The 17,800-nt window shown below is 49.3% G+C and overlaps 1 protein-coding gene across 3 annotated transcripts; it reads left to right on the top strand.

Annotated features, from left to right (window-relative positions):
* The first annotated feature begins 1,432 nt into the window (after positions 1-1,432).
* Positions 1,433-17,582, top strand: RNF122 (ring finger protein 122). Of its 3 annotated transcripts, XM_061177324.1 has the most exons (7): positions 1,433-1,478; positions 1,910-2,090; positions 8,671-8,827; positions 14,040-14,085; positions 14,407-14,448; positions 16,130-16,212; positions 16,483-17,582. In XM_061177324.1, exons 2-7 carry the CDS (start codon positions 2,066-2,068, stop codon positions 16,595-16,597), a joined length of 468 nt encoding a protein of 155 aa, XP_061033307.1. In that variant the 5' UTR covers positions 1,433-1,478; positions 1,910-2,065; the 3' UTR covers positions 16,598-17,582. The 3 variants fall into 3 exon arrangements, with proteins under 3 accessions (XP_061033307.1, XP_061033308.1, XP_061033306.1); XM_061177325.1 differs by lacking the exon at positions 1,433-1,478 and having other exon boundaries at positions 1,674-2,090; positions 16,133-16,212; XM_061177323.1 differs by lacking the exon at positions 1,433-1,478 and having other exon boundaries at positions 1,674-2,090.
* Positions 17,583-17,800: the final 218 nt, after the last annotated feature.

The following is a 17,800-nucleotide window of genomic DNA, read 5'->3' as shown; positions in this document are numbered from 1 at the left end:
AAAGACAGAAAGACAAAGTAAGGAAAAAGGAGGCAGAGGAAGAGACAAATGAAGGGACAGAGGGAGGGAGAGAGAAGGAAAGGAAGATAGAAAAAGAAGGAGAGAGAAAGAAATAAAGAAAAGAAAGGAAGGAAGGAAGGGAGGGAGAAAGAAAGAGAAAGAAAGGAAGATAAAGGAAGGAAGGAAGGAAGAAAGGAAGGAAAGAAGAGAAAGGAGGGAGGAAGGGAGATAAAGAAAGAAAGGCAGGAAGAAAGGGAAAGAAAGAGAGACAGAAAGAAACAATGCAATGTCAGGTAAAAGAAATCATCACATTGGACAGAAAATTAAGAGATTCAGCCTTTCTTCCAAGTACTATTTCTTCAACACCTGTGTGGTGCTAGATGCTGAAGATGCTGCCCTTATGGTGTTGCCAATGTGGATGTCTGGGTTTGATTCTGCTGCCCAGGAGCTTAGAGCCCTGATAAGTCTACCTTAAGCTTAAGCTTCAGGCCTTAGTTCCTTGTTTATAAAACTGGGGGCGGGTGGTGGGGTGACGGCTCTCCAAAAATAAGAAGACAGCTAAAGCACTTTCCAGATCTCACCTTCCTAATTGATCTGCTTCAAATCCTGGCTTCAGTTCCCGCTTTTGTTTTTTGTTTGTTTTGTTCTGAAAACCTTTATTTTTAATAGCCCCAAACTGGAAATAACTCAAATATCCAACAACTGGTGAACAGACAAAAAAGTCTTGTTATAGTCATACAATAGAATTCTATTCAGCAATTTTATTTATTTTATTTTATTATTAATTTATTTACTCATTTATTTTATTGAAGTATAGTTGATTTACAATGTTGTGTTACTTTCAGGTGTACAGCAAAGTGATTCAGATATTCTTTTTCAGATTCTTTTCCATTATAGGTTATTACAAGATGTTGAATATAGTTCCCTGTGCTATACAGTAGGTCCTTGTTGTTTACCTATTTTATCTATAGTAGTGTGTATCTGTTAATTCCAAACTTTTAATTTATCCCTCCCTCTCCCCTTTGGTAACCAACCATAACTTTGTTTTCTGTCTGTGAGTCTATTTCTGTTTTGTAAATAAGTTCATTTGTATCATTTTTTTTAGATTCCACATATAAGGTTGATCATACGATATTTGTCTTTCTCTATCTGACTTACTTTACTTAGCATGATAATCTCTGGGTCCAACCTTGTTGCTGCAAAGTTCCCTCTTTGGAAGCCAGCAAAGGAACTTGCGAGCCGCCTCCTAGGACCAAGTTCTTGCCCTCTGGGCAGAAATGTAACCACTCCCCGGAGCTGGCTTCTCAAAGAGCTATAGAAATGCTAAACAGTAACAGATCTGGAGGCAGAAAACAATGTGGCACTAATTGTTCCGTTTCCTCCGCTTTCCTAGCGGGGGAGGCTGGCCCCGGCTGCTCCGGCCATCCCACCGCGCTGCGCGCTTCTTTCTCGACTCAAGTATCCCGAGGACTGGGAAGGTGAAGGGGGAAGGCGCCCGAGGAGCAAAGATGCTCCCCACCCTCCGATCCGGGCAGACCTGCAAATAATGCCCGGGGACCAGAGAAAGGCTCCCATTGGCCAGAGGGCGGGTGACGGCGGGGGGGCGGAGTTTCCCGGGGCAGGGGGAGGGGGAATATAAGGGAGGGGGGCGTGCGCGCACCGTGTCAGTTTCGAAGTCCCTGGCTTCTCCCGTCTGCGCCCGGGCTACTGGATCGCGCCTCGGGCTAAGGCTTTTCCCTCCTCTGCCCACCGGGCGCCTCCACCAGGCCCTGCGGCGCCCCGCAGCTCCCCGCCCCCCACCAGCCCCGGGGCCCTTCCTGCCTTTCCTCCGCGGTGCTTTGATCCGGGGGCCTTTCTGTTTGTTTTCTCTTCTTTCCTCTTTGTTGCTCTAAAACCCACCTCGCCGAAGCCCCCCGCTGCTGAGGGAGTTCGACTTGCAGAGGAAGGCGGCTGCCGCGCACCGCATCCGCCCCTCCTGCGACGCCGCCAGCCGGCGCGCCCACCCCGCCTGCCAGACCCGCCGCCTGCGTTCGTTCGCCCGAGGAAGCCAGCCGAGAGTTCATTGATGCACCCATTCCAGTGGTGTAACGGTGAGTCCCGGGCCGGGAGGGCGAGGGGCGCGGAGCCGGCCGGAGACGCGGAGAGCGGGGCGCCAGGCTTTAGATCCGAGGGCTCGTTCTCCCTCTCGAGCCAAGTTTTTCCTGAAACGGGACCGGCGGGGAGGCGTCCTGCCGCCCGACTCTGCTCTGCACACCGCGGAATTTGGGGGAAAAAAAAAAATTCAGGTTTAACTCCAGGGCTGGGAAGGATCTCTTGAGCAGGCGGCGGGCGGGCGGGGCGGGGGGGGGGCGTGGGAGCCGAGGGGTTCCCGGCCTTTGTGTGGCGGCTTCGCACTCCTACCCCCTTCCCTTGCCTTTGTGCGCTCAAACTCTGTTCTTTGTTGTGGTTGTCGGAGGAGAATTAAATCCGCGCTCGGGCTCGGATCTCCTAGAGGGAGCTCAAGTTCCTGGCCTGAAACTTTTCAGGTTATTTTAAATATGTATACAGTGCGGCGTGCGGGGCGGCGCGCCGGGGCGGCTTCCTCTGCGCCTTTGTTGGCTTCGCACCGGCGGCTTAGGGGGCTTTGTGACGGTGGAAGACGCCGGACTAATGAGCGTGGCTTTATTGGATTGATAAAGCCTTGCAGAGTTTTCGGCGCCCGGCTACCCTTGAGAGCAGGGCTTGCCTGGGGAGCTGTGCTCACGGGCCCCAAGGCCAGACCACAGTACTAGCTCCTGAGCCTCGGCGGTGGCCGCGCCTCCAGACCCGATCACCCCTCCCACCCCGGCCTGGGTGATGCTAAATTCATCCCACCTGAGGCTTTTAGCGGTTCAGGTGATGCATAGAGGTTGGGCTTGGGTCTGGTTCCTCGCCCAGACTACCTGAAAAGAGGGCCCTTCTGGGCGCGTCAGTTCAAAACTTTGACTCTTAATACCCTCCAGTGGCCCTAGAATCTTGACTGCGTTGTTCTAAAGCTTGGAGAGTTTCTGGTGAAAGGGGGAAGCGCGGCGGAGGCACTTCTTCTGGTGAAAGGGGGAAGGGGACCGGGGGGACCAAAGCAGCAGGCCTTATCCCTGAGTAGGGTAGGCTGGCTAGTTAGGGGGAAAAAATCCATTCTTGAGAGCAGACTCTTGCCAGATCTTGCATTAATTATTTCAAGAGGCTTTTGTTTTAAGGCAGGGTTTGGGCAGCATGTGTATAAGGGGGCCCCCATCCCCCTCTTCCTCTTGCTGGTAGGATCTAATTTCCTGAAAATGAACCAAGCTGTGTGTGTGATAGGCAGCATTGCTGGAGTGGGGACGAGGGGGTGGGGTGAGGAAGGACGGTGCATCCCAGCATCTGGGAAAGATTCCTGTTGGCTGGGAAGGAGAAGCGTTTCCCAGATCCACTGGTCTTTCTTGGCCAGTCCTTCTCTTGACGTCACTCCAGCTCCCGGCCCGCTGCTCAGACACGAAACATTCTGATGTCAAGGCTTTCATAGGTCGGCGGAAACAATGGAACAGACTTCAGGAGAAGAACCAAGGTGGCTGTCACTAACACTAGCCTTTCTTCTGGGCAGCCCCCTTTCCTGTGAGGGTTTAGGCCAGCAGAGGACTTGCTGCTTTATCTTTTCACTTCTTTTTTTTTTTTTAATTTATTTAATTTTTATTGAAGTATAGTTGATTTACAGTGTTGTGTTTCTTTTCACTTCTTTTTTTCCAATTTTTTTTGTTTACTGAAGTGTAGCTGATTTACAATGTTGTGTCCATCTCTGCTGTACAGCAAAGTGACTCAGTTATTACACATATAGACATTCTTTTTTCATATTCTTTGCCATTACGGTTTATCACAGGATACTGAATATAGTTCCCTGTTCTTGTCACTTCTTTTTTTTTTTTAATAGTTTATTTATTTATTTATTTATTTATTTATTTATTGCTGCACTGGTTCTTCGTTGCTGCGTGCAGGCTTTCTCTGGTTGCGGTGCCCGGGCTTCTCATCGGGGTGGCTTCTCTTGTTGCAGAGCACGGGCTCTAAGCACGCGGGCTCTACAGCGCAGGCTCAGTAGTTGTGGCTCACAGGCTCTAGAGCGCAGGCTCAGTAGTTATGGCGCACGGGCTTAGTTGCTCCGACATGTGGGATCTTCCGGGAGCAGGGCTCAAACCCATGTCCCCTGCACTGGCAGGCGGACTCTTAACCACTGCGCCACCAGGGAAGTACCTCTTGTCACTTCTTAAAGTGACAGAGAGATGACTGTTCTGACTCCAGTGAAGAAGCAATCCTCCTCCCCACACCTTTGTGAAAAATATCTAAAACCCCTCTTTCCTGGGGTTGGTATTCTGTCCTTATAAGTTTAGAGGAAAAACTACTCCACTGTCAGTTTTTAGCCCAAGGTATAGTTTTCTCACTTCTTTTTAATCAGAATGCAAGCAAATGGACCATCTCTTCTCAGCCATGAAGCTCTTCTCACCCATACTTCTTTATCACAGGAAGTCCCAAACTCACTGACTCAATCCTGGAGCCCCAGGGGAAGCTTCTCTCAGCAAGATAACATGGTCAAGATAAACTGATAAAGTGCTGAGGCCAGAGTGCCTCCAGAGTGAATACATGTAAACCCTCTGTATTCGCTATGGCCATTGCTGTGCAAGTTCGCAGAACAGGGAACCCAGTGAAGTTCTTTGGGACCCTAAAGATGCCAGGATCCAGCTCATAAAAGGTGCGTGGAGAGCAAAGGCAGGTTGAGGGTTAGACCCTCTTACAGCATCAACAATTGGTGAGACAGGGATTAGGGAGATGTGCCTGGTGGGGAAGAAGGCCTCTTGGCATTGAGGACAGAGTTCCATGGAAGAGAAGCCCAAAGGCCCTTTTCGAGTAGACCGAAAATTGTCCCTCCCTGGCCAGCCCACCATGATGTCTTCATGGAAAATTGATCTCCTTTGGCCCACAGAGATCAAATATTTAAGTGGAGGGTGAAGGGGTGGTGAGAACTTTCTAACCCAAGCTGGAGACTCAGAAGCAAGGGCTGAGCAAAGTTTAGTAGCTAATTAATTTTTTTCCAACTTTAGCCAAAAAGTCTTTCAGGATAAGAACTACTTTTACTTTTTGTTTCCCCACAGTGTCTAGGTCAGTGAGTAAATCAAGCCAGCAGCAGTACTTGTTGGTTGACTGGTCATCTGTTAGCTGAGGGCAGTTTCTGGGCAATTTTTCCAAACTTCAGTCTCCTTACTTTGAAGTGCGAGCTTTTGCCAAGATGACCAGATCGTCTTGAGAAAAATCAGGAGTTATTTATCTGTTAACCAGTTATTGAAAACAAGCCAAACACGAGGGTAGGCACTGGAGAATGTACAGAAGTCCACGTCGCTGTCCTTAGACCTAGGAGCACTCAGGCTTGTTAGAACTCCTCATCTCTGATCTCAGGATTGTATATAATCACACCTCTACTATGGGCCTCACTTTGTATGGTGTAAACCTTTGTGTCTGTCTTCTTCCCTAGACGATAAAATCATCTTGTCTTTCTTCTTTGCTTTTTTATCTTCAATATCTGTTGTGGTACTTGTCATGTAATCACTGCTTAATGCCTGTTCGAGTTAGATGAAGTTGATTCTAGGAACAGTGGGGCAACATAAGACAGTTACGGAGTGTGCCAGAGCCGGAACACGTGATACAGGCTGTGAGCACTATAGATTTCGGGGTGGGGAAGTCCCTGGAATATCACAAAGACCAGGTTTGGGGGACTTTGGGGAAGGAGAGGGAGTTTCAGGCAGAGAAAGCTTCATGAACAAAGGTGTGGAGGCAGGTGAAGACAGAGATGGGCAAGAATTAGAGAGGCTGGCCCACCTGGGGTGATGCTGGAGGATACTGAGTCAGGGCGGTAAAGAGGGGACCCAATGCACGCATGTTTAGGAGGACTTGAAGCCAGTCATGAGTCTGGGAAACACATGCTAGAAACCAAGTGGAAGGAAATGTCAGACATGTGGGCTAAATTAGAGGAGGGACTAGGCATCAATTAATAGGCACTTGGAGTAGAACTGGGCTCCAAGTCTGTCTGGAATAGAGACTTGGCAGTACAATTGGCACACAATCTGAAAGAGATTTGGAGGGAGGTTCATTATATCGATCACTAGATTGATCTCGGGGATGAAGAGGGCTGAGATGTGTGAGGTCAAAGATGACTCCAGTCTTTCAAGCCAGTCTTCCGCTGAGTTGGGGTCGCTTCGCTAATTACAGTGTAGGATTCCAAAGTGTATTCATGGTGGTCTGGCTCCTAACCACGATGTCAGGAAAGTACTTAAAACCCACATTGAGGGCTTGAGTCTAGAGGTTCACCCACCCCTCACACCTCGCAGGATCTCAGTTCCTTGACCAGGTATTGAACCCACGCCCTCGGCAGTGAAAGCGTGGAGTCCTAACCACTGAACCACCAGGGAATTCCCCAGAGGGCTTTGAAGCCAGGCCTTCTTAGCTGTTTGACTGTAGACACATTGTTTAATGATGATTGAGTCTTTTTTCCCCATGGCGGGGTGGGGAGTAACATTTCACAGTGGCCTTATTACAAAGGTTAAGTTATAGCTTGAGAATGTGCTTGGGTGATAGCAGGTGTATGGTAAAGTCTAGACTTCTTGTCCCAGCACTTTCTGAAATCCAAGAGTTTGAGGCTTACCTTTCAGATCGTTGATATTTTTTGCCTGCAAACAGGAAAAAACACTCAACTGGCTTGTGGTTAAATCCTATCTTTTTTTTTTTTTCTTTCTTTATAAACATGATAGAAAATTTACTAATTCTCAGAACCAGCAGTCCCAAGATAGCGGCTCTAGGATTGCTTAATCCAGCAACTCAACTGACAACATCTTTCTTCTTTCCTTGTCCTCTCTGCCACCAGCTTGATATTGAACTTCTCTCTTTCCAGCTATAACTTGGCTGCCACCCTTCCAGGTGTTTTGGGGAGATGTGACCCCCCCCCGCAAAAAAAAAGAAAATCTTGTCTTTTCCAACAGAACTGCTCTTTGTTTCTTCAGCCAGAGCCCTGTCACATACCTACCCCAAAACCAAACCCCTGGCAAGGGCAAGGTGATTACCACCTTTGGACCAATCAGGATTTACCCCTGAGTCATGTGAGAAAGGGAAGCATCCAGTGGCCGCCAATGCTTCCCAAGCTGAAGGGACCTTGTTAAACTGTAACAGATTCTGATTCATTTCAGTGGGGGTGGGCCGGAGAGTCTGCATTTCTGACGAGCTCTGGGGATGCCACTGCCATTAGGGGACTGCATGGCAAGGCTTTGAGTAGAACGGGGGAAGGTGGCCAGTAAAAGTTGGCTGTAGCTCCCTGCCCTCACCCCCTGCCCCTTTCTGGAATGCTGGCCCAGCCTCAGACTGAGCGATTTCTATTCTGGTCCTGGTGCAGTTTGGCTTCTGGAGCAGGTAGCTTAATAATGACAAATGACCTTTGCAACCGCACTTTGCAATTTACAAAGCGTATTTCTTACACCATCGTTTTCGGTCCTCTCTGCACATTGCTTGTTTTCCTGTGACAAAGTGGAGCTTAGCGAGGTAATTTCCTAAAGGTCACATAGCTAGGGAGAGGTGGGATTGGAGCCCAAGTGTACCTTTCCTCACCTAAGGCTCTTCATTTTGCTACTGCACTGTATAGGCTTCTCCCTGATGGAAGTGAGTTTTCCATTTTCCGCCCATTGCCTGAATCCTTGATCCCCTAGATGGGGATGCTGGTTTAAGTACTGTGTGTATGATCCCATTTCGTAGATTGGTTAAATAATTTACCCAAGATGATGTAGCTAGGAAGTGTTGGAACTAGGGTACAGATATAAGCCCCTGGAATGTAAATTGGCACAGCCACTACGGAAAACAGTATGGAGGTTCCTTAAAAAACTAAAAATAGCCATATGATCCAGCAATCCCACTCCTGGACATATATCTGGAGAAAACTCTAATTCGAAAAGATACATGCACCCTAATGTTCATAGCAGCAGTACTTACAATAGCCAAGACATGGAAGCAATCCAAGTCTCCATCCACAGATGAATGGATAAAGAAGATGTGGTATATATACATAATGGAATATCACTCAGCCATAAAAAAGAATGAAATAACACTATTTGCAGCAACATGGATGGACCTAGAGACGATCATACTAAGTGAAGTAAGTCAGAGAAAGACAAATATCATAGGATATCACCTGTATGTGGAATCTAAAATATGATACAAGTGAAGTTATTTACAAAACAGAAACAGACTCACAGACACAGAAACAAACTTATGGTTACCAAAGGGGGAAGGGAATCAGGGAAGGGTAAATTAGGAGTTTGGGATCAACAGATACAAACTACTGTATATAAAATAGATAGACAACACGCACCTACTGTATAGCACAGGGAACTATACTCAATATTCTGCAATAAACCATCATGGAAAAGAATATGAAAAAGAATATATGTATATGTATAACTGAATCACTTTGCTGTACACCAGCAACTAACACAACATTGTAAATCAACTCTACTCCAATTTAAAAAAAAAAAAAAAAGCAAGCCCCCGAGTCAGAGGTTTGCCATTTCTCCCTGCATCCTTGCTCACACAGAGTGGCCCCAATGGTAAACTTCCCACTATGGTAATACTTTCCCTCCCCGTTCTCTGCAGGGTGTTTCTGCGGCCTGGGACTGGTGAGCACCAACAAGTCCTGCTCGATGCCACCCATCAGTTTCCAAGACCTGCCCCTCAACATCTACATGGTCATCTTCGGCACAGGCATCTTCGTCTTCATGCTCAGCCTCATTTGCTGCTGCTATTTTATCAGGTGGGTGGCTTGCTGCTGGCTGACCTGGGGTTGGGGGAGTCTAGGAGGCGGCGGCCATGGGGAGGGTGAACTGAGCGAGGCTCCCGTCACAGAGTCACCAGCCTCCAGCCGGGGCCGCTGCCTTGAGGACAGGACTTAGTCCTGCCCCTGGCTGGGCCCCTGAGGCCTGGTGTTTCTATTTACATCAGCCTATCAAGTTGTTGGAGAGCATATAAGGTCAGCATGGGTCAGGCTGCCATTCCCACCCTTTGGCCAGTTATTCTCAGGTTGCCTAGAATGACTGTCCAAGTAATATCATCAGTGGTCCCTAGCTGTCTCTCTCCGCCCATTCACACTCTCTGGATGGCCAGGGATGGGAGGCATCATTACACCAATGTCATGATCCTCTGCCCTCCTGGGAAATCCTGCTGTCATCCCTCCAGATGCTAATATTAGCAAGCTGGTATCTGCAGAGCTGCTTGTTTGTTCTGCCTTGTAAGCTCTTATGTTTGAGAGAGAAAAAACTGAAAACCATCACTTCTTGAGCGTGGCACTGCTAGCCAAGCTCCAGGAACTGTTTTCTTCACTTGCAGACAAGGGAACTGGTGGCTGTTTTCTATCAAAAATGTGGGGCAGGGAAAAAAAAAAAAAAAATGTGGGGCATGCCTGGTATTCAGAGTGGAAAATACAGTAGTGTTTCTGACTAGGGTGCCCTACTGGTATTTACAATTCCTCATTGTCTGGGACTGTCTTGTGCTTTGGGGAACACTGGACACCCCTGACCATTAGAATGTGCTAATGGTCCTGAGAGCCATTGTGATAACCAAGCCACACAATCCCACATACACAAACACATGATCACCCAACGCCTGGGTAGACGGATGTCAGCTGGGGTCTAGGCTGGCGTCTGATCAAATCACCTAAGAAGATTAAATTAAGACGAAGGAAAAAGGAGTTCCTGTTCCCCACTGAGATGTCCCAGTGGGTTTGAGTGCTTCACCTGGCAGGAGGCTAGAGGGAAAGTAGATACTTGTCCGGATTCCTCGGGCTGGAGGAGCTCCCTCATAAGAAGGGGAGGTGCCCGTGGGCCCTGCTCTCTTGTGCTCCCCGTCCACTACCTTGGGCTCCTTCTTTCTCAGGACTTTAGAAAGTCCCCAGGACTGAAATTTTCCACTTACAAGTCTTTGCAGAAGAGGTAGAGTCTAAAATTTGCATCTAATTAGTAAGTGAGGGTAGATTTCCTGTATCTCACCACCCCTCCCCTTTCCCCAAGCCTAAGTTTTCTTCTGCAAACTCTTTCGTCTTCCTGACCACCAACCACTGCGCTCTCCCCATATGAAGCAATTTATGCAACTCCCCAGAGACGGAAGATGGAGACATAGCAAAGATTTTTGTGTGATGCTGGCAGGAGGCTGTAAAACCAACTCTGTTTGGCCCCTGCACACACACACACAGGCACACCCATGCCAGGCTGCAAACGTGGTCAAGAGAAGAAAATCTACAAAATCACTCTGAGCCAGTACGTGGGTGACCGGGCTTCATTTCCTGATGCTGCCACTAATAGGTGTGATCTTAGGGTTTTAGCTACTCTTTACCAGGTACCTTCTGTGTGCCAGGCATCATGGTCAGCATTCTGTAAAACATTTAGCTTACTTAGTCCTCAGAACTTGCCTCCAGTTTCGGTATCAGCCTGCTTCTGCTTCATAAATGAGGAAATGCATGCTCAGACAGTAAAAGATCTGCCGCAGGTCCTATATCCAGGAAGATGGAGAGGTGAGCTAGTCTGATGACAATTAGGGAGAGTCTTTCAGATTCTAGATGTTGGTCTTCTCTGATTTCTCTTCCTTGAATGGGAACAGCTGTGGCATCCATGGCCACCCCCTTGCAGCTAGAGATCGTGGTCCTGCAGAAGGACGGGCTGGGAGCTCTGGGTATGGCTGATTTATTTTTTGTTTGGCTGGAGTTAAAGAACAGAGCTGCAACCACATGATACCAGAAGCTTTCCCCACTGCGGGGCTGCTCGGCGCCACCTGTTCCTCCTGCAGTAATCTGCCCCTTTGCCACCCTGCCCTCTGTCCTGCAGCCTGCCCGAAGCCGGTTTGACCCTGGCTTGCTGGCATGTGGCAGCCTGGGAGTGTCTATATATAGAAAGACACACAAGCACAGAAGCCACTTCCTCTCCCTGCTTCTCGGTTTCCTCCTCAGCCAAAATAGGCCCGTGACCCCCCTCCTGACCTGGTGAGCTCATCGGCCAAGGCCAGCCTCTGCTCCCCAGCTCCCCCTCACTCTGTCTCCCTGACTCCCAACCCCCGACCGCAGGAGCTGATCTCTGCCCTACACAGGATGGAGGGGCCCGTGAAGTACAACTGGGCAGGAAAGGAACCATTATTTTCAGGACCTGGCTGCATTGTTTGTTGCAAAAGGGAAAAGCTGGGGAGAGCCCACTGGCAGCGGCTAGAAATGGTCTCATTGAATTCAGGGTATTTTTAGTTGCTTTGCTCACCCAACAGCTGAGAAGGCCACCTGTCCAGAGTTGTTGGCACTCCGTCCCCTGCTGGGATGGCCCAGGATCTCTGCTTTTTGCTTTGTTTCCCTTGCAACCCTTTTGGCCCCATTTCGTCACAATCTATACCTTCCTGATATGGAAATCTACATGCAGAGTGAATATAGAATGTGGCCCTGAAGCGCTTGACTGTTCCGACAGATAGTCTTAGGCTCTAAGAGTCAGGCTTTTGGAGGATCCTCAGGTGAGACCATTAAAGGGAGCCAGGCAGATGGAAGGGCCGAGGGTGGAGAAGGAGGGCACCCCAGGCACCCTACGACACAGCAAGCAGAAAGGCCCTGCACGTACTCCGTAAGTGTAGCCATGTTGCAGGCGAGGCAGGCGAGGCTCAAGAGATGGACAACGCCTCGCTCTGAGTCAGGAAGTGGACTCCTCACCACTTCCTTGTTTACTCTGTACATACCTGCTAACAGAGCAACAGTGTCTCCCTCAGAAGGCGGCTGTGAGCACCCCGGCGATGCGATCACTTTCTTTCTTCCCCAGGTTAACCCAGTGTCAGGCAGGTCGCACTTGATCACTTACGCTTTGGGTACATCCTTCCCCGCCCCTCTCATTTGGAAGTGGGGACACAGTGTATATATGAAAGTGCAAAGGTAAGGGTGGAACGGTGCAAGCCCTGGTTAGGCCCTTAGCCCAACCCTCCAATGACCAGAAACTGTCCGATGCCACCCTCAGACCAAGGCAGGGGGACACCTTCCCCACCTGTCCCCTGACCTCCTGTTAGGAGCCGTGGAGGTGGCGGCAGCCAGATCTTAATCTGTCCCCTGGCTGTGCATCAGGCACGGCTCTTCCAGACCTTCTGCACCCCCCTCCACTCTGGTTCTAGCATCTCGGTGTTGCTCTTGGGGCATCTTACCTCGCTCCCTTCGACTGAGGCTCGTGATTGGAGATTCTCTTCCTCTAACTCAGGCCAGCAATCTTTTTCTGCAAAAGGCCAGATATTATAGGCTTTGCGGGTCATATGATCTCTGTCTGAACCACCCAGACCTACTGTGCAGAAGCAGCCATAGACGGTACCTAAGCTATTGGGTTGGCCAAAAAAAGATCGGGTTTTTCTGTAAGATGTTGTGGAAACCCCTGAATGAACTTTTGGGCCAACCCAGTATAACGTGGCTCTGCCCCAGTAAAATTTTATAGGCATTGAACTTGAGTTTCATATAATTTTAACATGGCATGAAATATTCTTTTGATTCCTGCTATCAGCCATTTAAGAATAAGTACCTTTCTTAGCTTCTAGGCCCTATGAAACAAGCAGTCAGCTGGATTTGGCTCTCAGGAGGCCGTGGTTTGCTACCCCTATCCTACCTAACCTGGTGGTTTTCTGATGTTTCCTTCCAATAACGCAGCTCTTTGGTTGAAATGATCCGTGGGAGAGAAAGCCCCATCTAGTTCCCAAGTACAGGAGGCCATAGAGCTCCCTGCGCAATTCAGAAGGTTTCCCTCACTGAAAATAAAACAGAAAAAAATAATAATAATAATTATGATCAATGTGTAATCATGGTCCCAGCCATCTGCATAGTAAGCCATTCAGAGTCGGAGGCTTGTTGATGAAAGGGCATTTCCCAAAACCATCTCATATTCTCAGGACCATGGTATGTGCCACCTAATTGGTGAAGCAGGCCACAGTGTGTGTTGAAGAGCTCGGCCTCTGTCATCAGATCGACTTTGATTCAAATCCAGACTCTGCTGCCAGCCAGCTCTGGCATTTGGGCAAGTTACTTAACTTCTTTGGACGCCGTGTTCCTCATCTGCAAAAAGGGACGTCTCTCCCTCTGGAAGTTGTTTGGAATTGGTGCAGAGATCAGGCGTAGCAAATCCTCCATCACAATTATGCTCCTGCCATTAGTAACGGCGTGTTCTGGCCATTGTGTTTTGGCCATTGAGAGTCCGGTTGTATGCGGGCCACCAGCTTGAAACAAAAAGAGGAAAACAAAGAAGGGATTGCCTGCGTTGGCCTGGTGCTGTGAAGTGGGGAAGGCGTGTGCTCTGGTTCCAGAATACTTGTGTTCTCTGAGTGGAAAATTCCCCAGGCTCAACAGACTTTATCCTGCTGCCCTGGCTTGGTGGACATGTCCCTCTTAAGAATATCTAACTTCTGGGAATTCCCTCGTGGTCCAGTGATTAGGACGCCGTGCTTTCACTGCTGAGGGCGTGGGTTCAGTCCCTGGTCAGGGAACTGAGATCCTGCAAGCTGTGTGGCACGGCCAAAAAAAAAAAAAAAAAAATCTAACTTCTGTACAGTCAGCAAGCAGATGGTTGATCTGTATATTTGGGGAGCCTGAAGGAAGTGACCTACCAGAGACAGCAGGGAGGGTGAATGAACTATGGGTTGGCCAAAAAGTTCGTTCGGGTTTTTCCAGCGCATCATACGGAAAAACCCGAACGAACTTTTTGGCCAACTCAATCTTAGGGTGCTCTGCAGAGACGCCCCCAATCTGGGGGAGCTGGCAGTGAGTTTTGAGGCAGTTGAACCTGAGTAAGAGTCTTGAGTCCTTAACCCACTCTGGTGACCTGCAGAGGGTGCTGTGCATACTCCATGTGTCTATGGGAAGCACACCTCCCCACCCCCAGAAGGACGCCCCAAGCAGCCGGCCGGCCTCTCCTGCTCTGAATGGCTGTTTGTGCAAGGACATAATGACCTCTTCTCTCCCCTCTTTCTTGCTTCCCCAGCAAACTCCGGAACCAGGCACAGAGCGAACGGTACGGATATAAAGAGGTAAATAAAGTCTACGTGTTGCCCCGAGACTTCATCCACTATTAGCCCTGCTTGGGGAGGGGGTGCGGGGAGAGAGCAGGTTTAAGCTGCTGGCCTGGCCTCCCCCTTGGCCTCCCCTCTGGCCCCCTCTGAGGCTAACTCCTTTCCCCGTCCTCAAGTCTGGCTGGGCCCAGGCAGGGCCCAAAGCCCTCCTCCTTCACGGGAGGGTCACGGGGGCACTCCTGTGCGGGGCCAGAGACTCGCTCCCTTCCTTGGCGGCTGATACCACCTGGCCCCTGTGTTTGGTTGCTCCTGACACCAGGCCTCCCCTTTTTTCCCCAGGTGGTGCTTAAAGGTGATGCCAAGAAGTTACAGTTATATGGGGTGAGTGCATTGGGACAGGTCGCGGGAGTGCCCAGCGGGTAAGGCAAACCTTCTCCAGCAATCTCAGCCTGACCTTTTCAGGAACCTTTTTAGTCCCTGCCTTCCTATTTCCTTGGGCCAAATAAAACTCATCCCAGGAGGTGATCAATATGCAGAATCCGTTATGTCTGGAACTGAACCAGCGCAGGCAGAAAACAAAAGGATCACAAAAGGGTTTGGATACATGGAGTGACCCATGGCCCCAGGAAGCCCACTAGGCATAATCTTAATGGGGAAGATGGTAAGACCACTCCATGCCAGATTTCAGTAACTTTCCCCTGCTCAGAACCCCCAGGTCTTGGTCTGAAAGAGGTTACCTTTGTGTATGCTCTGTCCTAGTGACTGTGGATCTGAGGCGTGTGTCCAGCCCTGAGGTTCTTCCCTGTTTCCCTCCATTCCCCTCCCCTCCCCCATCACACCCACTCCCTGGGGCCCCTCAACTCTGACTCCTTTAGGACTACACCATTTCCTCTTCCTTTCCCACCTATGCCTTTGGGGTCACCTAACTCATTTCCCAAGACTTCCTTCCATAACCATGGACACTCCTGCAGAGAGCGTGTGTGTGGTTGTCTGAGTGGGGAGGATCACAGGTCTCACTACACACAAGACTCTGCCTGGACGTGGCCTCATCTCATCCCTCTTTTTGGGGTCCACTGTCATGATGTCCACAAGTTCCAGTGTTTCTTTAGCTCTCCTCCAGAAGAGTAATTCAGCTGGGATCGAAGGGGTTATAATATATTGGGATGTAAGGCTGGATTTAAAGAATGTAAACCATACACCAGACCCCCATCCTTTAGTTACTGATAAGTGCCCCCTCACCAAAGGTCCTAGGCTAGAAAGGCTTAAAAATCATAACTACTCAGCCATAAAAAAAAGAATGAAATAACGCTCTTTACAGCAACATGGGTGGACCTAGAGATTATCCTCCTAAATGAGGTAAGTCAGAAAGAGAAAGAGAAACACCATGTGATATCACTTATGTGTGGAATCTAAAATATGACACAAATGAACTTATCTATGAAACAGAAACAGACTCACAGACATAAAGAACAGACCTGTGCTTGCCAAGGGGAAGGGGGGTAGGGGAGGGACGGATTGGGAGCTTGGGATTAGCAGGTGCAAACTATGATATAGAGAATGGATAAACAACAAGGTCCTATTGTATAGCACAAGGAACTATTATAGTCAACTATTATATCCTATAATAAACCATAATGGAAAAGAATATGAAAAAACATATGTATAACTGAGTCACTTTGCTGTACAGCAGAAATTAACACAACATTGTAATTCAACTATACTTCAGTTTAAAAAAAAAAAAAAAAAAAGATTCCTCTATAACAGCACTGCCCAGTGGAAATCTGAGGATAGAAAATGCTCTCTATCTGACCATCCGGTGTGGGGACCACTAGCCACTTCTCAGCTGCTGAGCACTTGAAATGTGGCTAGTGTGACTGAGGAACTAAATGTTGAATTTCCTCTTATTTGGGTCGACTTAAATCTAAGGCGGTCCCCTGTGGTTCATGGCTACCGCCCTGTCAGGGTGAGTTCTCTCTTGGGTGAGGATGAGGTGCTGGGTATTCAGGATGGAGGAGTGAGGTTCTCCCCCATCTCCTCTCACGCGGCCCCCTTCTTCCCACAGCAGACCTGTGCAGTCTGTCTGGAAGACTTCAAGGGGAAGGATGATCTGGGTGTGCTCTCATGCCAACACGCCTTTCACCGCAAGTAAGTGTCCACAGTGGGGATGTGTGTCCCGGGGTGGCTTGGAAAGAAAGAAGCAGGGAGCATCTTCCAGAGCCTCCCATCCCGACCCCTCCCATCTACCCTTTGCCGGTGATGCCCTTCATCCCGTCTGGACACCACGCAAGCCAGAGGGGTTAGACCGGGGTGAGGATAGAGAGGTTCTTGTCCTGAGAAGCAGCTGGGCTCCATGAAAAGACAGCTGGAGCAGACTGGTATCTTCTTAGGGAAAAACAGGTCGTCTCTTGCCCGCAGGTGTCTGGTGAAGTGGCTGGAAGTACGCTGTGTCTGCCCCATGTGTAACAAGCCCATTGCTGGTCCCTCAGAGGCCACCCAGAGCATTGGGATCCTATTGGATGAGCTGGTGTGAGTGCTGCCTCCATACCAAGGCCTGGAGAAGACCTCTAGCCTCACGGGTGCCTGGTCCTTCCGCGAAGCCACGGTGAACAAGACTGTCAGGTGGTGATGGGCATGCTCACCTGGAGGGACGGGGGTGCAGGGCTGGTCTTCCAGCCTCAGGGTGAGACTAGACTTGCCCACCTCTCTGCTTCCTGAAGCCTGCTTCCCTGCTACTCAGTTCTGATGGTCTTGCCCATCAGGACCACTGTATCCTGGTACTGGATTCTCTGCCTGCCTTGTCCCTGCTCTGGGAAAAGAAATCCATTCCTATTTGGCCAAGAACTTGGAGCACACCCCCTTGAGGGTTCCCCTGCGGAGGACAAGCTGCCCTGACCTAGAAGAAGGGATGAGATGGGCTCTGCCCCACCTGTGACCTCCCCGCCCCGCTCCCCACTCCTTCCAGAGGAAGGTTAAAAGGGAAGGAAGGAAAGATGGAGGAACCAAGTGCCTCCAGTGGAAGTGAGGGAGGCTCTGTATGAAATAGGAAAGAGCAGGGATGAACAGAAGAAAAGTCAATGTTTACATGGGACCTATGGAAACAAAGGCTGGCCGGCCGGCCTGCTGACTACCGGGGGGGTGGAGGGCAGCCCCCTGCCCCTCCTAGATCTGAGGTGCTATCCGTTCACTGTTCCTCGGTTGATCTCAGAGCTTCCTATTCCCTGTTGGGGTTTGAGTATCCACCGCCCCAGAGGAAGGGCTTGGTCTACACCCAAATGGATTCCCAGGGGTTTTTTCTAAAGGAGCAAAAAGGGGGCCTGGGGATGGGGGTGTCTGGATATTAAGGTCGCGGTGGACACCCTCTTCCCCTTTGTAAATAGTATTTTTATACTTCATCCTTACCATCTCAGGCTTTATACATGGAATCCCCCAAATGGAAGGGGTAGGGGTTTTCTGTTCCTCCCCCAAGTGGGTGAGGGTGGGAAAAAGGTATGTATTTAAAGCAAATTAAATTTAATAACAAGTTTCTCTAACCTTCTGCCTGTGGTTGTGGCTTGTGTCCGTTGGCCCTTTTCTGCCAACAGAGGGAACAAAGTTCTCGAGCTGCCTCTTCTCACTCTCCCATGCTCAGAGCAGACATACATGTGCACAAAGGTGCCTGATCCTTGACAAGAAGAATTCGTATTAATTATTACCTGTTCAGCATAGGTTAGGACTAACATCAATATGCTTGAAG

The sequence above is a fragment of the Eubalaena glacialis genome, chromosome 20 (genome assembly GCF_028564815.1).
Source record: "Eubalaena glacialis isolate mEubGla1 chromosome 20, mEubGla1.1.hap2.+ XY, whole genome shotgun sequence".
Classification (NCBI taxonomy): Eukaryota; Metazoa; Chordata; class Mammalia; order Artiodactyla; family Balaenidae; genus Eubalaena; species Eubalaena glacialis.
The sequence above is the reverse complement of the archived record's forward strand: the minus strand, read 5'-3'. Positions and strand labels throughout refer to the sequence as shown.

Bases quoted from the DNA above. Each gene is read 5' to 3' on its own strand.
- RNF122 (XM_061177324.1), top strand. From the start codon at position 2,066: ATGCACCCATTCCAGTGGTGTAACG. The intron at 2,091-8,670 runs GTGAGTCCCGGG...CGTTCTCTGCAG, and splicing joins CCCATTCCAGTGGTGTAACG to GGTGTTTCTGCGGCCTGGGA. The intron at 8,828-14,039 runs GTGGGTGGCTTG...TTGCTTCCCCAG, and splicing joins TGCTGCTGCTATTTTATCAG to CAAACTCCGGAACCAGGCAC.